The sequence below is a fragment of the Suncus etruscus genome, chromosome 17, assembly GCF_024139225.1.
Source record: "Suncus etruscus isolate mSunEtr1 chromosome 17, mSunEtr1.pri.cur, whole genome shotgun sequence".
NCBI classification, from domain to species: Eukaryota; Metazoa; Chordata; class Mammalia; order Eulipotyphla; family Soricidae; genus Suncus; species Suncus etruscus.
This window is the reverse complement of record NC_064864.1, coordinates 69515662-69533349: the sequence shown is the minus strand read 5'-3', so window position 1 is coordinate 69533349 and position 17688 is coordinate 69515662. Positions and strand designations below refer to the sequence as shown.

General features: G+C 46.9%; 1 protein-coding gene across 1 annotated transcript in view; it reads left to right on the top strand.

The window, feature by feature from the left end:
• ADAM12 (ADAM metallopeptidase domain 12) overlaps window positions 1-17688 on the top strand; it is a 70963-nt gene that overhangs the window by 12272 nt on the left and 41003 nt on the right. The window contains exons 3-8 of the mRNA XM_049764537.1: window positions 584-758; window positions 4487-4552; window positions 5849-5920; window positions 8309-8478; window positions 11024-11108; window positions 14023-14171. Coding sequence (XP_049620494.1) covers window positions 584-758; window positions 4487-4552; window positions 5849-5920; window positions 8309-8478; window positions 11024-11108; window positions 14023-14171 — 717 coding nt within the window. The remainder of the gene's footprint in view (window positions 1-583; window positions 759-4486; window positions 4553-5848; window positions 5921-8308; window positions 8479-11023; window positions 11109-14022; window positions 14172-17688) is intronic.

Here is a 17688-nt window from a genome sequence, read left to right as displayed (position 1 = left end):
CAAGGATACAGCACAGAAATGTCCTTTCCAATTAAAACCCGAGATGATAAAGATACTGGTGTTTCTCCTTTCCTTCTCTCTCGCTAAGCACTGGGCCTTAGTCAGAAGCAAGAGGTTGTCTTTAGAAAAGCATTTATGGGACCAGAGCAATAGCACAATGGGCAGGGCATTTGTCTGGCATGCAGCAGACCTGGAATCGATCCTCGGCATCCTATACAGATCCCTGAGCCTGTCAGGAGTGATCCTGAGTGCAGAGCCAGGAGTAACCCCTGAGTACCACTGAGTGTGGTCCACAAACCAAAAAAATAATAAAAAGTAAAAAGCACTTATATGAGGGTACAGGAAGAATTGCTTTGCCTGTGCCAGGTACTATCTCCCATTCCTGATACCTCATGGTTCCCAAGCTTCACCTGGGCAGCCCTGGGGGTCCCCAACCCCATGGGACCCACCGGGCAGCACATAGACAAGCTGAAGCATCAAACCATCAGATTGAAACCTAAGAATTCATTGGGGACCAACCACCCCCTAAAAAAAAATCAATAAGTTTTGTAATACTTTCATTTTTCCTTATTTCTCATCCCAGGGGACTTCTGACCTTTGGAAACCAAACTTACATCTTAGAGCCGACAAGAAGCACCCCCAGCGGGTATACACTCCTGCCAGCCCAGAACCTACTGGGGTTCCAGGGTTCCTGCGGTTCCCATGTGGCTCCCACCAGCCCCCGACGCCCACCACCCTCCCACACACAAGCCAAACGGGTAGGAGGGAAACCCTGATCGGGTCTCTGAGCTCTGGGGCTCCTGCTGAGATCATCCAGTGAAAAAGGGAGATGTGAGGCAGAAACAGCATCTGGGCATAGTGTCTGGGCACTGGACTCCTGTTTCTAGAGGCATCCCTGAGGTGTGTGCAGATCAGCTACTTGTGTCCCTCTTGCAAAATGTGAATGTCCGATCCCCCCACTGGTCACACACAGCCATACCCCCATCAGTTCCATCACAGGAAGAAGTAGAGCCAGGCAGGACCCCAGGTATAAGGTCGGTGGGTCCAGGCGTTTCTCCCTCTATAGAGCCTAACATAGGAGGTGACCCAGGAGCGTTCCCACCTTTCCAGAGGTATGCAAAGGTGACCAGCACCTTTGCCCACTGTGTGGGATGGACACAGTAATGCCCAACCCCCAACTTGGCCTCTTAACTCTGTATTCCGGCTTCTGCCCAGCTGGACTGTGACCACCTGGTGGCACTGGGCAATGCCCTCCTCTCCTGCTAGGACTGAATCCTGGGTTTTCATCATACCATGAACTCCCCATTCCCCCCAAATAGCTCCCTAAGTTTATCATCACTGAGAGGCCCCACTCCATGGTCAGGCTCTCTGACTTCCCTAAGTCTCCAGGTGCCCCTGCGCACAGACAACACACTCACGAATGCATATACACTCAACTCACACACACTTACACACATATTCACACACATTCAACTCATACTCACATACTTACACTCACATACACACATTTTTACACACTCAAATTTATACACACATACACTCCCATGCACTTACAGACACTCACGAGCGCACACATACCCACCCCACTTCTAGATTATGAGCATCGTGAGGCTAATTCTTGCCTTGTCCATATCCCAGGACCCCACAAGTGTCTGCCCCTTGGTGTCTGTGAGGTGATGTTGGGTGCATCCTCTGGTCCAAGTAAGGAAGAGGTGCAATGAGAGTCCACAGTCACCTCATCACCCTCCCTCCCTTATCACCCTCATCATCCTCATCACCCTCACGTCCCTCATATCCCTCATCTTCTACTCCTCAAACTTGAATTGGGCAGTTAATTCCCAATGCCAGAGATTCCACAAAGCTAGTTTGTTAGTTTGGGGGGGGGTGTCTTCTCATACCCTCTTTCTCTCCTCCCCCACTCCCTCTCCCTCTTGAGCAAAACTCAAAGCAAGCCTGTGTCTCTGCCCTGGATCTCATCAGCTGGTTACTCTACATTTGGGGAGGGGTGGGAAGTTATTCGATTCACTCTCTATCACAAAAAACACAACTAGGGGTCCAGAGAGATAGCACAGTGGTAAGGTGTTTGCCTTGCACGTGGAAGGTCGCTGGTTCGAATCCCGGCATCCCATATTGGCCCCTCAAACCTGCTGGGGGCGATTTCTGAGCGTAGAGCCAGGAATAACCCCTGAGCATTGCCGGGTGTGACCCCCCCCAAAAAAAAAAACACAACTAGGCAGTCCCTCTCCAAGGCCACTCTGAACATCACAGGTTGAGTTTTGGTCTCCTTTTTATTTTCTCTTTTCCCCTGCTTCTACTATCAGTTTGCACCTTCCCTGAGTTTGCAGAAGGCTCTAGGCTCCAGAAAAAGCAGAGGCAGGGAAGTGAGGGGTGTGTTTGTTCACCTGTGAGAATTGTGTGTTTTCTAAAGGAAGATCCAAGGCCACTCCTAGTGGCTCATGTCACCCTTTGGCTGCCTGCAAGGTGTAAAGGTCTCTGCAGCCAGGATCCTTCAGGGTGTTCTTCATGGAAAGATCCATCTCTGCTGCATTTGCAATGCCATATTTTGCTGCATGTAATTAACTGCCTCTGTTCCTGGGTCTCATGAGAGTTGGGGCAAGTGTGGGGGGACAGAGACCCAAATTCCTCTGACACCTCAGTTAGGAAAGGAACAAGAGAATCCATATTTCCCCATTGATATCTTATTATTGTGCCTGCCTGTGGGTACCCTCGGCCCCCACCCGATTTCCACCAGCTTCAGCAACAAAATTAGACAAGCTGTCTTCCTCCAAACATTGACAAAGGAGGCCAAAGAGATAGTAGAGAGGATGAGATGCTGTCCTCGTGTATAGCCAATCCAGGTTAAATCCCCAGCCCCCTAAATAGCCCTCTGATCCGCACCAGAAGTGGTTCTTTAGAACAGAGCCAAGAGTAAGCCTTGAGGGCCTCTGGATGCGTCTCCCAACAAGATTTTTTTTTTACAAGAATATTGAGAACATCTGAGAAATTAGATCTTTGCTGGTGCCTTAGTTCTCTTTCCCCCTGACAAGGTTTCCTGGTTTCTTTGGAGAGTTCTAATTCCAACAGAGCCAAGTTCTAATTCCAGCAGAGCCAAGTGGAGGGAACAGATACAGCTCAGAGCCCAACTTTTCTCTCATCAATACTTGAAGATCCTGAACAGAGCAGGGTGGTTTGCCTGAAAGGCCTTCCCCTCTGGAGTCTGGAGTCTGTGATGGGACAGATGGGTCACGTTGCTGATGTCTGAAAGTGGGATGAGAATGCCCAATGTTAAAAATGCTGAGCCATGTGTGTGTGAGAGAGAGAAAGAGGCAGACAGACAGACAGACAGATAGACAGACAGACAAAGACAGACAGACAGACAGACAGACAAAGACAGAGAAAGACAGAGACAGAGAGAAAGAGAGAGAGAAAGAGAGAGGGAGAAAAAGAGAACTTACAGACCTTTACCTCCAATACTAAGGGCCATGGGACCATTCTATCCCCACCTCTTCTGCCAGCATTGCTGGGAGAGTTCCCCATCATTGACAGAAGAGAGTGACTATTTGGGGAAGAAAACTGGGTAGGATCGTGACCCATCTTCAAACACTGTCCTTCCTCTTGGAAGCTCACACTAGGATCACTGAATACTCCCAACCTGCTGGTCCCCACCATTTCTTCTCAACTCTTTTCCTCTCTTTTTATCCACCATTTTCCAGCCAGGGGCTGCATTCTTCCTTCTACTTCTCATGTTATTCTTTCTTTCTGCTCCTTCTCCTGGGTCCTGGTAATTTTCTTTCCAGCCTCTCCAATTTATTTGGTCTGACCATTCTCCAGGGCTATTCCTGACTATGCTCAGGAGCAACCCCTATTGGTGCTCAGTGGATGGAACCAGTCAGCAGCATGCACAGCAAGTGCCTTTTCCTGGCACTGTCTCTCAGGCCAGTAGCCTCTACTTCCTGCCTGTTTCTTTTTACTCAGGGCCAGCCTGGTTGTCCCCGATGTTCCTTCCCCTCCTCAGTCTGCCATGGCTCCTAACTAGACAGTTAAAGACCGAAATCCAGTGCCCTAGTCCAGACAACTGCTTCCCAGAAAGGGCTCTGATAAAAATGTTTCACTTTCACTTATCTCATGCCACATTGCTGAGCCCCTAAGGCCAAGGAAGAGACTGCATTTGCTCTCAGGGAAGCTTTGCTTTGTGTTTCCTTTTGTTTTTTTCATTTCTACCTCAGGTCTGACTCAGTAGAAAGAAAGGCTCCTGGCTTAGTAAGCGTTTTCCATGGGCAACACTAGTTAAAATATAGGAAGGTTTTATCAAACATGTTGCGGTTGACATGAGTTTCCCTATGGAGTGGAGTGTGGGAGTCAGTGGTGATGGGTAGGGACACATCTCCCCAAGGTCAAGTACCTCAAGTGGGAGAGAAACTAATGGGCTTTAGGGAGGTCTAAAAGAAGCTCTCAGGAAAGTTAAAACCATGTTTTCTTTTGACAGCAAAAGCGAGAGACCCTCAAGATGACAAAGTACGTGGAGCTGGTTATTGTGGCAGATAACCGAGAGGTAAGAACTTTCTGGAATTTTCTAGTTCTGTGTTTTTAAACAATTTTAAATAAATCTCTTTTAAACTAAGTGAATAAAATCAGAAGTATAAATTGTTGAAATCTATTAAAGCATTGCAAATGACGATTGGCATTTTTAAGGAAGGTATAATTAATCATTTATTAAAATGAGATCACGATTCATTCCAGTTCACATGAAAAGTAAAGATAAATTGTGACACTTTTCACACATCCAATTCATTTTATTTTCTCTGCTATCTAATAACTCAAAAGACAAATATATAAAAACAAATAAGTACTAAAAGGATTGAATTTCCTTTTCTAATTTTTCTTTTTTTAATTAACCACTTTATTTAAACACCGTAGTTGTTCATGATTAAATTTCACCATTGCATTTTTATTTAGATTGAAAAATAAAAAATATTTAGAGTATATTTGATATTGCAAAATATCACCTATCCAGCAAGATTTTCCCCCACCCTCAATAAAGAGAGCTCTCTAGCAAAGTTCTCCTATCAGGAGAATTATTTGGGGGAGAGTGACAGGTGACTTGAGAATGTATTCTAAAACATTTGGCGGGAAAGTTTATTTTTTTTAAATATCTAATATGTACTAAACGACAAGGAATTAATGAATAGACAAAGAAACTTCCCTTCTAAGGTGTTGTTAGATAGTTTTTCCTCAAATTAATTTTAATTGCCTTTGAATGGGATCTTCCCTAGTCATAGCCTATTTCCCTGCATATTATAAATTAAATGACATTCACTCCTCAAGCCAGGCCGCCTGTGAGACAAGTTTGAGAATTTCTTGGAAACCCATTTCCTCTCTAGAAGGTCAGACCAGAGAGGAGCAGAGGGGAATTTATTACCTTTGTAGCTTTTCCCTTTGCATTATTTGACTTGTTATTTAACTGTCCCCCTTCCTTCAACTATTTAATTTTTACTCACAAATCTAAAGGCAATTTCTGGGGAAGTGAAAATCAAGTTGATGAGATGAAAAATGGCCTTAGCCCATCTTTCCACCCGTCTGTCTCATTGCCAGGTCATGTCCCTCCTCCATCCTTTATGAGGTTGGAAAAAAAATCACAAAACTTGCTGTCTCAGAACAGCACTGGGCCCAGGACTTGGCCTGGGCAAATTTTGGGGCGTTTCAGAGATTCCCTGGATTCGTCAGCCAGGGGTTCCTAGAGTTTGGGAAAGGGAGGAAGAGATCTACAGAGCTAGAGAACTGGCATGTTCAGGGACATGTGATGTGGTCTCCAGTCTCACTGTCATGATGCTGATCCAATGCTGCTCAGTTCCAGAGACAAGGCAAAGACCTGGAGAGGGTGAAACAGAGATTAATCGAAATTGCGAATCACGTGGACAAGGTCAGTGCTTGGAGGGGTGGCTGAGCCCCTCAATGTCTGGAAGTCAATGGAATGAGACTGTAGGAGTCATCAGGGCCTCATCTGACATTTAAGGGGGAGTCCTGGTGACCCTGTGGACCTGGGCAAGTGCCAAATTTCCAATAAGACACATGATCAGTCCACAGAGGTGTCTTATAGGCCGACCCATTTCATTCTGCCCTGTACAGAGCTCCCAGGAGCCTCTACCAGGTCTTCTCAAATTCCATCCCCTTCCCCAGTCAGCAGCCCCATGCAGGTATGGCCCTGAGGTGCTCTTAGGAATAAGAAGCAAGTAGAATCCTGAGCTCCCAGGAGTCGGGCTTTGGTTCATCTGGTCTTGAAAAATTTCTTATCAAGAACTCAAAGGCTGAACACTCACTCACAGTCATGTGGGGACTCAGGGAGACCTTTGAGTGACACTCATGAACACCATCCATGAGAGGGGCTGATTCTCTCAGCCTGGACCCACTAAAATGGTCACACATCAAAGTGTTTACACACAGAATATTGAAGCCTTCAGGTACTCAAGTCCCAAATGATCCTGAAATATTCACCTCAAGTCTTCAAAGTTTTCAGGAAGAAAGACAAAGAGCCTGAGGAAACTCTGATTGTGGGCACAAGGCCTTCTTCCAGGGGCCCCTACTCCGTGTCATACTCACACACTAACTGCTGAGTCCCTGGTACATGGTGTTTCTGGACCCCCATGTCCAATACCTCAATATGAGCAACTTGGGGTTTGGTAACAACTGGTACTGGTTGTTCCAGAACAATATTCAAGAACCCAAAAGCCCTGGAAATGTCCAGGGGAGTTTGGAGCCTACCGAGGGCTGGTGCTAATGGCAGGGAGTGGGCTATGTTGCTGAATCATGGACCTTCAGACACCAAAAAGCACAGGCATGAAGTGGAGTTGCCAGGCTCTCCCCAGGCTCTACACATGGGTCCATGACCTAGCCTGGTGCCTGTTTCCATTGTCCCAGGCTGCAGTGTTTCCCTCTAGAAAACCAAGGCCATTTCCTGGTTGGTGGAATCCTTGGCACTGCGTAGTCACCAGAAATTAAAAAGGGCTTGGCTGACTGGGCAGGTTATCATGGGGATGGGGAAGGGCATCCAGAGCTGGAAGATACAGAAGTGTGTCAGGGACAGAGGCACCTCAGAAAGTGGGTGGGGTGGTCAGACTTGCACCATCCTGGGCCTAGGTCCTGATTCAAGTGCAGGGGGCAGCCAGCTGTCCAGGCCCAGAGGGCACAAGGTTACCTATAACCTCCCCTCCTTCTTACATCTTATTCATCTCAAAATGGACCCCAGAATGACCCTTCCCAAAAGAACTTCCTGAAGTCCTAGACCCAGGACCCATGAACTTCCTCTTGATGGGAAATTTCCTGCCATAGAACTCAGTGGTGCTTTGACCAAGGATCCAGGCCTTCAGCCTTTGCTGGGCTGGAACAAGTTGGGTTCTATGGGACTAAGAGATTCTTCTCCTCATCCTCTGATCCAGGAACAAGCCTGACATGCAGTAAGGGCCAAGCCAGTGGTGGTTGCCCTTGGTTAATAGGCACCTCTGGCCAGGCTCTCTCAGACATGGTTGGCCCCTGCCTGGGGTCCCAGTGATCACTTTTAGAAGAGGAAAGTGTTACTCCATGGCTCGAACCTTTGGCAGGAGGGTTGCCAGGCTATGTCTGAGCCTTGTCAGTCAGTCAGTCACAGCTGGAAAAAGGTTACCAGGAACTAACACACACACACACACACACACACACACACACACGCTTCATAAGCTATATATGTATAAGACTAAAGCCTACATGCTTAAGGGGGATTGAGAGTATGTTCCCACCAAGTCTGATAAATTCCCAAAAACTCCTTGGAAGGAATTCATCTATAGAGCACTCTGCTTAAAGTGAACAAGTCCTTGTCCTTGGCCAAGTGAAAGCTCTTCCTTCGAGCACTTTCTTTCTCACAGGAGACAGTGATGGACTGACCAGTACTTGGCTAGCCCATGAGTACTTGAACTGTGAGATGTGCATGCAGGTGGATATGTGCACATGTGTGTGCTTGTGTGTGTGTGTGTGTGTGTGTGTGTGTGTGTGCGCGCGCACATGCACTGGAAATTGCCAGGGCATCCTTTGCCTCTGCCTGAAAATCATGAAGAGCCCCAAAAAGGTGATGCACTTTACCCTCTCCCAAGCCCACCCACCCACATCTGAGGACCCAGACACACCAATTGTGGGTCAGGCACCCCAACTGTGTCTCAACTTCCCATTTTCAGGTCAGAGGGCACAGAGATATCTGAAAGTCCAATGTGCCCCATCAGTTCGGCTTCACATTTTAAGGTTCTGCTTTCGGCACTCCCCCAAAGATGCCTATGTCCCCCAGTTTTACAGACCTCTGAACATCCGCATCGTGCTAGTGGGTGTGGAAGTCTGGACAGACATCGACAAATGCTCCATCAACCAGGATCCCTTCACCAGCCTCCATGAATTCCTGGACTGGAGGAAGATGAAGCTTCTACCTCGAAAATCACACGACAATGCTCAGCTTGTCAGGTAGGGCTGAACAATGAAGCAGTGCACAGCCTGGCTCCTGCAGGCACTCCTGAGCTGGGTCCTCCCTGAAGAGGGCACTCATGGAGAGAAAAGGGTTTTCTTCCTAAAGAAGGCACCCACTTGCGGAAGTGGGGCTGCAGGGTGGGCTTCCTCTAGACACCACAGGAAACAGTCCTTCTGGCAGATGTTTTCCTTTGGGTCAGGGCCGCACCCAGCAGAGCCTGTTGGTCACCCCTCCATGCCCAGGCCCAGTGAGACCATTTTGCTTCTCCTGAGCAATTTCTCTGAGATCCCCTTTGTGGTTTCGTTGTTGTTGTTGTTATTGAATTTTGGACATCCCGCACTGGAGTGCTCAGAGGTTATTCCTGGTTCGGTGCTTAGGAATGACCACTGGTTGTGCCCAGGGTACCATATGTAGTGCCAGGATCCAACCAGGGTTAGTTGGCAGCATACAAGGGAAGCTTCTTTACCCCCTGCCCACTGAGACACATTTTGTTGTTTTTTTGTTTGTTTTGATTTGGGGTTTTTTGGGGGTGTTGCTGATGTTTGGGGCCAACCTGGCAGCATTCAAGGGTTACTCCTGACAATGCACTCAGGACTAACTCCTAGTAGGCTCTGAAGATCCTATTTGATGTTGAGGATCAAACCCAGGTCAGCCGCATGCAAGGCAAAGGCCTTTCCCATTGTGCTACCACTCCAGCCCCTGAGACTCATTTTTTTTTGGGTTTTTTTTGGGGGGGGGGCACACCCGGCATTGCTCAGGGGTTACTCCTGGCTGTCTGCTCAGAAATAGCTCCTGGCAGGTACGGGGGACCATATGGGACACCGGGATTCGAACCAACCACCTTTGGTCCTGGATCGGCTGCTTGCAAGGCAAACACCGCTGTGCTATCTCTCCGGGCCCGAGACTCATTTTTTTTAAGTCTTCATATTGATGCCAGGTTTTCCCAAGTAGTCTTTTTTTCTCAAAAGCTCATTTTCTCATTAGTGAGAAATATTTCTGAAAGACAAGAGGTGGTCTGTATGGTACCTCTGCTTTATACCTCAAAAACTGCCTCTCCCTGCCTTGTCCTTTTTTACACAAGTACTTCCAAGAGGTTGGGGGGATAGGGGGTCAAGAGCTTTGGATTCTGAGATATTTTTGTGAATTGGACCCAATTTCTTGACCACCATGGAAATCTGGGAGTCTGGAGAATGCCCTTCCAGACAGAGACCAAGCCCCCAATCCTTCCGCAAACTACTTTCCTGTAGCCCCACATCCCACCTTGGATGTTTGTGGTCGCTGCATATTTCTCAATAGTTGCATCCAGAACTACTGCATACAGAGTCAAAGGGTTGCAATTCAGTTTTCCTCACAAATGGAATCTGGCCAACATGAACAACTGGAAACAAATTGGCCATTTACATAACCTTATAATTTATAGACATGGATTCTTGTCTGTGCTAAAATGGTCTTTGTTGAAGTTAATTAAAAGCTTCAATCCCTACCACTATGTTGAGGCGGCAGCAAGATGGGTGGGTGGATGGAAGGACAGAGACATGGGCATATAGGCAGCGACAGAAATGAGGTTTTAGAGAAACGAACATCTTTGTTCAATTGGGCACTGCCAGAGTATGTGCCTTCTCAAGTAGTCGATTTAAAAGCAATGTATGGGGGCCGGAAAGATAGCACAGTGATAGGGCATTTGCCGTGTATGCAGATGGATGGTGGTTCAAGTCCCGGCAATCCGTATGGTCTCCCAAGCCTGCCAGGAGCGATTTCTGAGCAGAGAGCCAGGAGTAACCCCTGACCACAGCCACGTATGACCCCTACCAAAATAAAATCAATGTATGAAAGACATGCACAATATATGTCTGCTACTTCTCCACCCACCCACCCAAAATGGTATCTGGCAAAAAGGGGGGGCTTCATTTCTATGCAGGAGGTTAGAATGAGCATTCTGTACACACAACCCACTTCCATGTCATAAAATTCTGTGTTCAGGTTAAGATTTTCAACTAGGAGCAAACCTGCCTCAAAGCAACCAGACACTCTTCTAGGAGCTTCCAGAAGCTTCCTCCCAGAGGGCTGAGAGCTTGCAGGTGCTCACCGCATCCTGGCCAGCTCTAGGCATTCATCATTGTCCTGTTCCAGTTTATAAGCTGCTGCTCTCAGGACTTTGTAAACAAAGTAGAGTTTGTGGCTTCATTGTAACATCTTGGGGAAAGCCAAGATCAGTAGCAGAGCAGGCTCCTCTGGCCAGGAAGAGAGAAGCAGGACAAGCCCAGAAGGCATGATGGACAGGGAAACCATGACTGGTGACTGATGCTGTCCAGGTCGCAAAAGCAAGTCCTGATGCAACTGGAAAATAAATGTTAGAAGAAGCACAGCTCAGATAGACCCAGACACCAACCCCATTGAACACTGTTCTGTTGTTGTTTTTTAAAACTTATTATTACATCGCTTATGTCGGAGTCCAGGAATGCCCATCAGAGCAGCAGATGTTAGGAAATGTCCTCATTCTGTGCAAACTCGAGAACGAACGTGCTTTCTTTTCTTTCCCAGCGGGGTTTCTTTCCAAGGAACCACCATCGGCATGGCGCCCATTATGAGCATGTGCACAGCAGAGCAGTCTGGGGGCGTCGTCATGGTAAGGCTGGAGGCAGGACTGAGGCCACTCCCGCCCCCACACTGACTTTCAGTCTCTTTCCAAACCCCACTGGGAGAAACAGCATCCTCTGGCTGTTTAGACTTAATTCTACTCTTCTTCTAGCTCTTTTTTTAGTTTGGTTTGGGTTGGGTTGGGATGGTTTTGAGGAGGTACTCTCCGTGGTGCTTAAGGCTTACTTCTGGCTCCGTGTTCAGGGATCACTTCTGGTGGTACTCAAGACACTTGGGATGCTGAAGACTGGATCTTGCTGACTATATTATTCTCTGGCCCCTCAAGGAAAACATATCGGTGTTAAAATCATGGCAGGAAATTAGTTCCCCACCTTTGGTGGAAAAACAAAACAACATATTAACTGATTTTTCTCAGCTCACTTCAGTGCAGGAATTCCAAAGCTAGAGGGTGAACAAGGGTCCTGGGATTACCGTCCCTCCTCACTCAGCTTTCTGGACACACTTACCAAATGTCACTAGAACGAGTTTTTTTTTTTTTCATTTTCTTTTTTTGTTGTTTGAGGGTTCTGTTGCCCAGCCCAATGAGAAAATGACTGAGGTTTTTAACTATTTCCCACTGCAAATATTCACCACCCCTCCTCATCTATCCCCAATTTCTATTATAAATAATCTTATTCCCAGAGGGCTGAGACTTAGGGTCTTGTTTGATGAGAATCATTGTGTTGAGGAATGGAAAGAAAGAAGGAAGAATTTGCTGCTCAGGAATTTCAGATAAAGCTGCAATGCCTAGTAATGTTGCCCACTGCACCCCACTGGGGAAAGTAGGACTAGATCCTTGGGCCGTCTGCTTTGGAAATGCCCAGTCCCCTTTGCACCAACCCCAGACCCCAAGCTCCCTCTCAGAGGTTTTCAATGGTGAGAACGTCAGACTAGCCCAGTATCTCCTTTAAGCCAAAAGAGTCTGCCCTTCTAAAAACCACAGGTGCCCATCTGTCCAGCAGCTCATCAGAAAATGAGTCCTTGTGTAGCTTCCTTGTGTTCTGGGCCTTGAATCTCTGTCTTTGTGCTGCACTAAGTAGTATAGATGCAGCATCAGATGTTTTTTCTTGGTTTCTCCACTTAATGAATAAAATGTGTCGGAGTTGAACGTGCTGTGGAGACCAGGTGGGCTGGAGAGTTCCTCGCTTGAGTGGGCAAGCCACTCAAATGCCTCACTCAAGTGAGTTCACTCAAGTGAACTCGCCTGGACCTGGATGCCCTACCTGTCCTGTTTGTCTGATTGGCAAGTTTGGATTTTGGTGGTATCAAGCTCAGTGTGTGGAGCCTCAGCTCTCAGTATTCTTTCAGAGCAACCACTAAAGATAAAAGAGGTTCATATTCTGTTTTATGGTTCTTTGACCAGTGGCTGTGAATTTGGCCACCCAATGTCATGTCCTTAATTTTCAGAACTGGGCTGGACTCCTCAGAGACTTCAGGTGGCAGTCAACCAGACAGGCTACCTGACAGCCTTCAGTGGCTCTGCAACCTATAACCAGCCTTGGCATACAATTGTCAGTCCTCAGCTTCTCTTTCTCTGTCTCTCTCTCTCTTTCTGTCTCTTTCCTCTCTCTCTCCTCTATCATCTACAGGCCTTCCCCTTCCCTCTCTGGCCAGTGAATTGCAGCTCAGAAACCTCCAGGCAGCAGCAGACTTTAGACTTCAGACTGGAATAAAAGATATTTAGTTTCTGGCATCTTCCTGAGATTTCCCCATGTCTGTTTGAGCCCACTCAGTATGTCCACCTTGTAGTCTCCACTGCCTGCTGAGTGAAGAGTCCAACCCCCCAAATCAAACCAAGAGTGAAGTCTACATACATCACAGGCTCAGGATACCATTTGGGTTCCATCTGGACATCAGAGGCCCTGTGAGATGGGGGATCCACTGAATTTCAGTGTTGAATCTTGTCTTCAAAAAGATTATCCATGGGATTACCATCTATAATTTCCCCACTGACTTCCTACCCATGGTGTCTCAATCCACAACCAGTTGCTCTCCTGTGCTCCATGAGGCACACTCTGATGTCTAATGTCTCCATGACAGAATACTGTGCTGGTGGCATTTCCCTTGTATGCAGCAGACCCAGATTCAATTCCTGGCATCCCATATGGCCCCCTGAGCCTGACAAGAATAATTCCTGAGTGAAGAGCCAGGAGTAACTCCTGAGCACTGCTAGTTGTGGTAACAAAAAATCTGGTATCACTCATGTAGGAAGCAGACGAGAGATGATCAACTGCATTATTTATAATTATTATTAATAATCCTAATATTGTAATATTAATATTGTGATTACTAATTATAATATAATAATTTTAATATTATAATTTATTATTATAAAGGTACCAGGTATCCTTGCATATTTCTGAGAAATGCAGTTCTTGGTAGAAGGTACCCCAGGTTTAAGAAAGTCTGCAATAGTATCTGCTTTTCTCAGAACAAAGCTTTATCTCAAAGCTTTTCTCTTTTCTTACTTTTCATCAAAAAATTTTTCTGGGGGAACAAATGTGGTTTCTGGAGCCAGAGGGAAAATTCAGTGGATTGAGTCAAGGCATTGTGTGTGAGGGGCCTGGATTCAGTCCCCACTTTATTGTGAGCGCCCCTGGAACACCCCTGAGTATAGAACCAGAAGTAGCCACAGAGCCTTGAACGGTGTGGCCCCTCAAACCAAGCAAAACCTTTTCTGTTGCTATAATAGTATGTTCCCCTTGGTGATGGTGGAACTGGGGCTAGACCTAAGGCCTCATCCTAGGGCCTCAATCAACTATAGAGTTTGAACTCAATTCTTAGTTGTCTGCAGCTTGGCCAGGGATGGGATTTGGTCATGTGTGAATGAAAGGAGGAGGAGGTGGGCCAAGAGGGAAGTCGGGGCAACGTGAGCTCTACCTCTATGCTCTATTTCCTTGAAGGACCATTCAGATAGTCCTCTGGGCGCTGCCGTCACCCTGGCACATGAACTAGGCCACAACTTTGGGATGAACCATGACACACTGGAGCGAGGCTGTAGATGCAAAATGGCTGCGGATAAAGGAGGTTGCATCATGAGCCCTTCCACAGGGTAAGTACCTGACGCCTGCTGCAGCCAACGTTGGGCCCCAGCTCTGAAGGCCGGTTGGGAAATAAGGGCACTCAGAGAAACTTCTAGAAACCTTTCCCATGTAGCACATTCTCAGCACACCATGATAGAAGTGACAAGGATGGTGGTTGTCACTGTGTATGGATCATGAGATCATGACTTATCTGCCAGACCAGACCCTGTGTTGGACCTGAGCCCACAGCTCTGATACTATCTAAGAGGCTGGGGCCATTATGCAGGTCCCACCTGCAAAGTGCTTCTTCTCAGGGCTTCCATGGGGTGCTGTGATATTCCCGTGGTACTTGTGATAGTCCTTATACCCTATACCCTGATCATGTCAGAGAATTAACTTGAGTCGTTGGTAACTTCGCATTCTTTATTTAATGCCTTTCTGATTCTCTCAACTAAGCTCAACCAGAAGTTCTCCAATGGAAATATTTAAACAAAGTAAACATTGATGCATGGGGAAAGGTTCCCAAATTCCCATTTGGCCTTTGTCTTGGGGTCTAACCTCCTGGGAGCTGTGTGGGTGGGAGGAAGTTTCCATGACAGAGGAAGACGCACACTTGTCCCTCTTCCATCTGCTCTTCTCGTACCCATGACTGCACTTCACTTCTGACTTTCCAGGCCAGCCCCACCCTCCAAGCTGGCTGTCAGGAGGCCTGGGGTACAAGATAGGCACTAGTACTAAAAGCCAACTCCAAGATGAGACACCCAGGGGTGAAGGCACATCCCAACTGAGGGGTGAATGGTCACAAGAGTATGTTCCTGCTGTTATAAGCAAGAGTCTTGTGGGCCTCATGTTCAAAGCTAGCCCAGAACCCCCTTGTCTCTCCGAGGTTGGCAGTCACACAGTACAGCAAGCACTGTCAGTGTAAAGGGGATTTGTTATCCCTAGTGAGGTGCCCACGTCTGTCCATCCCACACACTATGCCACTCAGAGTCACTCAAAGTCATTAGACTATCTTCCCACTTTTGCTTTCGCCTTCAGCCTGACACTGGGGGAGCCCCCAGCACTGAATTTTGGGTGCAGGCTGGATGTGTGACCACAAAAACCAAAACCTAAATCTAACCCGTGGGGAAGTAGAATGGGGCTGAAAACCAGATATAGTAGGGGAACTTCCAACAGAGAAACAGGTCCCTCCAAGAAGCAGGGTACTTCTTAGGAATTAGGAGTCCTCAGCAAGCATATACTCTATGGGGAAGGCATTTGGGGCAGAAAATTTCTTTCTCAAGTGTGAAAGACTGGGCCAGGAGCCTGTGTTGTCTTCCATTACCATCATAAAATGTATCCAGTTACCCATCCATCACCCATCTAGTCATTCTATCCATTTATCCATTCATCAATCATTCCACCCATCCATCAGTTATCCATTCTTCACCCATCCATTTATTTACCAACTCATTAATCACTCTGCCCATTCATCTATCCATTAATCATCTATTCATCCATCCATGTATTTCTTCATTTATCATTCTTCCATCCATTTATCCACCCACTCATCCATCCATCACTTTATCCATACATACACCCACATAATCATCTATCCATTTATCCACCTCACCACTCTTCCCATCCATTCATTTATCCACCAATTCATCCAACCATCCATCTACTCATCCATCCACTCATTGATCTACTACTCTTACCATCCATCCATTCATCCACCCATCCATCACCATTCATCCATCTGTTCATTGACCTTCCCACCCATCCACTTAGCCACACACACCCCATCCATTCTTTTATCCCTCCATGTATCTGTTTACCTACCAAACTGATAATTTTGTTCCTGTACCTGTGGGTATTGCAGAGAAGACCCACAGCCCTCAAAGAAGCCCAATTTGGGAAGCACAATGGGGAAACACACTTTCTGGCAGTTGATGTAATTGTGTACAAAGCTCTTCAAATTGGAAAGTCCTTGTGGCTGTGTGTGAGGACATGGGCCAAATTACCTTGAAGATATTTGAAAAGCAGAGTTAAGGATAGTATTGTTGAGCACTCAGCACATTAGTTAAAAGGGGTGGGTTGTTTTTTCTGTGTGTGTAGTTTTTTTGTACCAGAGGTTTGCTAATAGCCTTGACTTGATTTTTACCTTATTAGCAATTTCTAAGTTTTCCCTTTTGCTGAGCTTGTGCTTTTGTGTAAATCTTTTCTATTTGGTTCTCATTTCCGATACGAAATTCCTTCCCAGAGAGTAGTATGTTTTTTTTTTCATTTTCTTGGCGAGAAAGAACCTTCTAAGCAAGTGGGGGAATTAATCACAAAAGCCCAGAGCGAGGGGGAGGTCAGGAACCCACCCCTTTGGCTGTCCGTCATGCTGTCGGGTTTGAGAACCTCCAGACGTCTCCAAATCTAGCATTATCTCAGCACCTCACCCTCCCATACCTCACCAGCTCCCCCTTGGGGGTAGGAGAAAGCCTGGAATGGGTCCATAAGCCTCTGCAGATCAGAAGTCAGTGTGCAGATTTATGCTGGGGCTTCTATTGTGCCCCCACGAGCAGCTGGCAGCACTGCACCTAAAAACAACCTTTGCCCAGCTCTGGCCCAAGTTGCTGGGAACAAGTTTGGGTACCTCTCAGGCCTGTCACTCAGCAATGCACCCAAAGTTTCTGACTTCCCACCTTGACTGCAGAGGGGCCCACCAGCCTTCCCTGACTCCCTCCCACCACCAACCCAGGCAAAGAGACAAACATGAAAGGTCATTCATTAAAGGGCTGGAGGGATAGCACAGAGGGGAGGGTTTTTGCCTTGCATGAGGCTGACCTGGGTTCAATCCCTGGCATCCCATATCCGCCACCCACCCCCAAATTGCCAGAAGTAACCCTTGAGCACCATCAGATGTGACCCAAAAAACAAAAAGATATAACAAATTTTAAAATAATAATAAGTAAAATGTAATTAAGTCTTTGCCCAAAGGTGACTCACAGAGAGAAAGATGCTTGAATGGTATTAAACTCTGCCAGTCAAAATGCCATGAGAGCCACAAAGGTGGAAGAGGACAGTACATCTCCTAGGTAGATTGTTCATTCTTTATCAAGACCTTCCAGCACCCCAACGCCACCCCAATTCTGTCAGTTTGACCTAGAGTCCAGCCTCCCACTTCTGCTTTGGCATTGAAGGTCCTTATGGGCTGGCTCAAGAATTCCTACCATTTGAGTGTGTGGGGGCATGCTCTTTGTGCCTTGGGGTAGTTGACATTAAGTCTTGTCTTAAAAATCACTCACTCTCTGGCAAGTATTAGTTTGGGGGTTCACAGGGGAGCAGAGACTCACTTTAGTTCACACAGTCATGAGTCTGGAGCATACAGGTTAGAGGTGTATGGGATGAACCCTGCTCCATCTGCCTCTTTCATGGAAGAAGAAAAAATATGAATCATTTGAACCCTTTGGGAAAAGACTATTGGACACCACAATAGAATTTACTCCCTAGAGCTGTGCGTGCAAACACACACACAAGAAACCATGTTTAAAGCAACCTAGCAACCGCCTGATTCCT